This window comes from Etheostoma cragini, chromosome 9 (genome assembly GCF_013103735.1).
Source record: "Etheostoma cragini isolate CJK2018 chromosome 9, CSU_Ecrag_1.0, whole genome shotgun sequence".
Taxonomy (NCBI): domain Eukaryota; kingdom Metazoa; phylum Chordata; class Actinopteri; order Perciformes; family Percidae; genus Etheostoma; species Etheostoma cragini.
In genome coordinates, this window is record NC_048415.1 from 11,300,328 (window position 1) to 11,306,294 (window position 5,967).

The 5,967-nt window shown below is 40.0% G+C and overlaps 1 protein-coding gene and 1 long non-coding RNA gene across 12 annotated transcripts in view; both read right to left on the minus strand.

The window, feature by feature from the left end:
• The window catches only part of LOC117950485 (ephrin type-B receptor 3-like), a 60,092-nt gene extending 58,887 nt beyond the window's left edge, over positions 1–1,205 (minus strand). For 6 of the 11 annotated variants that reach the window (XM_034881580.1, XM_034881589.1, XM_034881584.1 and 3 more), the window contains exon 1: positions 438–1,204. In XM_034881580.1, the coding sequence (XP_034737471.1) occupies positions 438–501 (64 nt within the window). In that variant the 5' untranslated portion in view covers positions 502–1,204. Of the gene's footprint in view, positions 1–437 lie in introns of all 11 variants that reach the window. The other 5 variants (XM_034881586.1, XM_034881587.1, XM_034881585.1 and 2 more) reach the window with 2 other exon arrangements.
• LOC117950501 overlaps positions 1–5,967 on the minus strand; it is a 786,205-nt gene that overhangs the window by 527,364 nt on the left and 252,874 nt on the right. The gene's annotated exons all lie outside the window — the stretch shown is intronic.

Genomic DNA, 5,967 nt, shown 5'->3' on the forward strand with positions numbered 1-5,967 from the left:
TCTCGGAGTCGCGAGTCCCCGATGAGATACAGTGTGAAGCTAATTTTCTTTAAGTGACGAAGAAAGCACTAGCTGTCGACAATAGCTGATGAAACAAAACCCCAAAAAGAATACACAACTACCATTGAAATGGATGAGCTTTCCTTGACGCGCATTACAATTGTGTATTGAAACCTGTCCAGGCCACATCGCTTGGGTGCGCAAAGCCAATAATGCCATTGGGGATTCCTTAAAACAAGCCAGATGGCCACTTTGTAAATAAGAGGTTAGTTTCAATTCGGGAATAGTAGAAAATGCAGAATTTAGGTAAACAAGAGCTTCATCCGCTGGGGTGCCCAGCCTCTGAAAGGCATGGGTGCCGACTCGCTTGCTAAGGAGGACAAATACGCTTAAGGCATTCTGCAACGCAACACGCAACTGAAAATGAAATGTCTTACCTTCAACGGTGGACACCACAGGCAGCAAGAGGCTGCATAAAAGCAGAAAGTAATCCATTGTCATAAAGCAGTCAGGTCAAACATGTAAATAGACCCACGAGAGAGAGAGCGAGAGAGAGAAGGGAACACAATCCTGGGTGATTTGACGCTCCACGCACCCAGTCCCGTCCCAGTCCCAGCTGTGTCAAGCCTCCAGGACCAGAGTTACCCCCATTCACCAAAACACCTAAAGGTGTGTGTGTTCGGAGGAAATAACACCCTTAGTGTAAAACGTGTGAATACAGCAGTCCTTCTTTCGGTTTTCAGTGATCTCCAACGCGGCTTAGTAAACCAGAGAAAAGGCAACCGGCGCAAGACTTCCAGTCCCTTCCCCTCGCATTCAGCTGAAAACAGGTAGTCCAGTCCGCGGTCACCATCCAGAGAAAATTTCCAGCAATATGTCGTTGTGAGTCAATAGGGAGGGGGACAAAAAAACAAATAGCAGCCTTCGCGAGGAGATCCAAAGACTTTCTCTGTGGTCAAAGGAGCAGAGGCAGAGATAGCCGCACTTGTGTCAGAGCCATGGTGTCCTACAGTCCCAGCCCGGCATGTGCACGCTCACATGCGTCCACGATCAAGTGGTAGTCCTGTAAAGAAACAGCCGCGCGGTTTATATATACATATATATATATATATATATTCCCTGAGCGAATTAATCAGCTTTGGCTGCAGTGTGGACCGTCTGCTTCGCTCGGCTTGTGCACTGGAATGAAGCACACGATTGTGGAGGAATAACAGCAGAGTGTAGAGAGAGAGAGAGAGAGAGAGAGAGAGAGAGAGAGAGAGAGAGAGAGAGAGAGAGAGAGAGAGAGACCAGGGGGCGCCAGGAGGAGGGGTTACGGTTGAAGCAGCTGCATTGAAAAAAATGTCTACCTTAACAATCATGTAGTGTCACACATTTATTATCAAAACAACATGTTTTCTGTCCGTTTAAAAAACGATGCTGCGTTCAAAACATGCATACAGCATTTCAAACGATCTTCTCTCCCAGACTCTAGATTTAAAACCTTTCTGTGACAAAACTAGAATTATGGGATATGTTTGGAATAGGCCTACTTAGCGTTACATTTATGAATTACAGCATCACTTGAAATGTTCAAGGATTTTCCAGACCTAAACTAAAAGCTTACTTGTCATGTTGGTATGTTTTCTTCTATTTTATCTTTCTTTATGCAGCGTGTCACTCCGTCTTTCCCTTCCTGGGACTGCCGGCTCGTGTGGGCCTACACACACGGACACACAGCGCCCCCCTGCGGGCCGCTTCGTTTCTAAGCAGTGGAGAAAGGACGTTTCTGCTGACTTTATGCTTTCATTAAAACTATTTTCCCTTCAGCTGCGTGGCTTCAACAATATTAATGCATTTTGGGAGTAAAAAATGAAAGTAAGAACAAACTTCGGGGGACACTGGACCCCAGATTAAAAATAAAGAACTTCGCATTTTTAGAGCTTTTCTGTGAGTATGATAGTGACATCGTCATATCCGATGCTTTTATATTCTAGACTTCGTTAAAATAAAAACAAGATTTGGATGATTAAAATATGTAATTTAAGACTGAAGCAAAAATGATTTTCTCAAGAGAAACATCAAAGTTGTCCACTCATTTCAAATGTAAAAGTCTGTGGTGGCGTCAAAGTTTTCTTTTGGAGGAAAACTGGATGCGACGCTTTCACTTGAGCGGAACGTAAAACTGCAGTTATTTAAATCGTGTTTAGAATAGTGAGACATTTACCTCAATGGGTCAGGCAAATGACATCAGGCAGTGTTATTTCCTGCAGGAGTATGTAGACCCGCAATTTACTTTTCCTCTTTCTTGAAAATGTTGGAGAAGGAGGAATGTGTCACGACCAGGCTTTTACAGCCTTTCTCCTCCATCCCTTTGCCTTTGCAGTCTTTTTATTCTATCAGTAAGTGTCTGTAAGTGCTTCGGTCTCTTCTCAAAACAGCAGTAAACACAGTTAGGGAAGCATTCAAGACTAATGAATTTCAGTCCAAATGGCAACCTTTTATATTTATTTTTTGTTTACAGAAAATAAATAAGTTTGCTTCAGTTTAAGGGGTCGTCGTGGTCGTTTAAATGGACGGAAATAGCCATTTTGTCACTTAAATAAAATCCTATGATCTGTGAGGGAATTACAGGGCTGCCGACTAAACAAAGCACATAGGTCATAGGCACAGCCGGATGTATAGGGAATATTTCTATAATATATAATCCACACTTACTTAAATGCTGAGTAATAGTGTGTCCAATAACCAAATGTTGCATTTAATCAAGTCAGACATATAGGCTATATATAACAGCGCCAGATGACAGGGGCTATGAGAGGTTGGACTAGGCACAGTCAGCATAAATACTAGACCACCAAATAGCAGGAGTCCACTACATTATTAATGTTGAATATTGATGTGTTCTTCGCTGTATTTGGAGATCAGAAGGAAATAGAGAGCTACACATAAAGTTATTGGTATTAAAGATAATGTAAGGGATTTGCAGTATATTGAGAGCCTGCTACTCCTTTATTCTGTTCTGCAGAGAACAATTATGGTGATACATTAGAATGTTTCGCCTGTTCTGCACATATATTAAGAAAAGTTGTCGGTGTGTTATGAGGAAGTCAGACCTGTGAAATGTCAAAGTGAAGCCAAATGACTGGTCTGTTAGTGTAAAGTTGAAAGGTGATTGGATGCCATTTCCTGAGAGGTGCAAGCAGACCAATGTAACCATGTGCTCTGCTCTGTGTCTCGGTGTTTTATGTGTCAGTGTTGCCACCGCCACACTGGCTGGTAATAAATAGTTTAAACAGGTAATCTTGTGCCTTTTGGCTAATTTGTGTAACATATTTCAGTATTCCAGTGATCAGCAGTTTGTTTTACTTTTGTCATCCCCAAAACTCCCATTTCATCTCATTATATGGATTAAAATTCAAATTATTTTAGAACTTACTTTAACCTCTAGTTCATTGTGTGTTATAATGTGAAACAGGCGACATGTTGACTTTCATCAGGAATAAATATTTCCAGTACTTTGGTTTTATTGGTAAAAAACAGATAATTTTTAATAAAAAAAAACTTTAATGAATTATTTAATAACTTTTAAAGAGTTGTTGATGTGTTGTACTTCTGCTTTCGGAATGTGAATGAGAAACTCGTTTAAGTTTTCTATCTTGGTGTTACAGGCCGACTTGTCAAAGGGATGTTTTCACTTTCCTTTTGTTTGAAAACTTCTTTTGTGTTTGCATAATATGATATATATTTCTTAGATGACAAGAAGACAATTGTAGGAGGGTAACTATTAATCCACACTGTTCCTATTGTGAACAGATATCAGCTAAAAGACAAAAAGATCTACCTAAATACCACTTGGAAAGAATTATATTGAAAGAATACCCTCTGTTGGTAAAATAAACAGTGTTTTTACAACATTTCCTTTAAACAATTGTTCTCCCCTGTGTTTATTATTGCAATTGTTTAATTATATAGCAGCCCAGCATCTAGGACAACACAACGCTAGAAAATGTACTCATTTAATTAACATTAACATTACTGTATTATCAATGTTGTTTTGATGTTGCTGTACGCAGGATAACTAATTTTAATAAAAGTGCTGTGCTGTAAACAGTGCTTCACTGTTGGTGCCATATACAGACTGTTACTGTGAATATGTATATACCTTTAGAGATTATAAAGTATTCATATTCAAAAGACGTGAGACAACTTTTTTTGGATGGATTGATTTACAGTAAAACTAACTCAGGATTTCCTTTTTTTTCCACAATGACATTCTACATATTTATATATACATAAACTTTATTTATTTATTCAGTGCCATGGTCAAAATATATCCATGCAATAAATGAATATTTCTTGTATTTTTTAATGATCAATAACCTAAGCATTTTTGTCTTGATGTGCTAAAATACTCGGATACTAGCAGAGAAGAAACAAAACGGCATTAAAGACTCCCTCAGAATTAGTCGAGGTATTTTGGGGCGAAGGTCTTACGGACATAAAATTTGTCAGATTCTCATAAGAATTCCTGTACGAAGACATAGCCCGTTTGAAAGGAAAATCATTTCGTAAGTGAAGCGTCATGGGTAAGAGGATCTGTGGCGACTTCAAAGAAGACCGTCTCGTTTGTTGCCAAAACCACCAAAGCCCCAGCTCTCCTGCCTGGTCGCCGTTGAAGGGCAACCACCAGTGAGTTCATGACAGCCACCTCTGTTACTTCTACACGCTTAAGACTGCTCTTAAAATGAAATGAGGTAGAAAGACTTTAGAGCAACTTTGCTAATAAAATAAAACAGATGACGCAGATGTATTGTTGGGAGTCTGTTTCACCTTTAAAGGGTTCTTCCAGAAGATCAAAAAGCAAAAAATCTATTGAAATATGATAAACAAAATTTTACCGGGGAATAGGTCTAAGAGATTTGCTGAACACCCCTCTGTTTGCCAATGTAAAAAAAACAAGTGTGTCAAACCATAAATATGGACTTTTTATAAAGCAACACACTGTTTCCCAATGACTGTAACATCCACATTAATAAATCAACGGCTCTATGCTTCGGTACCTAGGGTTGGGTTTTTACTTAACGCTTAGAGCAGGTTTATTTTTCCATGTTTTATAGTGTGTGTCATTTGGGTCCGGTTTGACGGTTTGGGTTTTCTCGTCTATGAGTGGCAGCAGTAAAACTTTATATAATGCCGTTGACATTCAATGACTGTAACGGGTCAAAATTTGTGCTGAAAACACCCACCAACACACACACAGATTTATATTATTTTCCAAGAAGCCATACCGTAACGATTCCCCATGACCAAAACTGACCCTTACTATTGTGCTTACTTTTTTCCTACAATCTCCCCAATGAGGACAAGAAGATATTTTAGCTGTTCCTGAATGCAACTGCTTTGAAACCAAATTGGGAACCAATATTGTCCTGAGGCTGTGGCTGATCTGGTTTGGAGTCCACAATTTGTTCCAAATGTGACTTAAAACAAACACTCATACACATATAAAGCGCACGGACACAGAGAAATGGTTTACTAAGTGTTCGTGAGAAGCACCTGGCACACATTAGAAACTTGATAAGTAAAGTGGTAGACATTTTACTGCCATATGGAAATTTCTCAAGCTTACACCTACTGCGCCCTCGCCAGACCCTCGCTAACCTCATCCATCCTTCCTCCCACTCATCTCATGCCAGGATATCAGTGTCTCTACTTTCTCTCTCAAAACGCAACACGTAAACCCCCACACACACACCGACACACACCGACACCGACACACACACCGACACACACACACACACACACACTTCTCTTTCCCTTCTTCCCTCACAAATCGCAAACACAAACACATAGTCACCCTTTCTAGCATGCATAAAACTTTGGTAGAGTTCACACACACAGACATATACACACACACACACACACACACACACACACACACACCTTAGAGCCCTTATGTCTGGGTATGGTCTAATAGCAGCACTA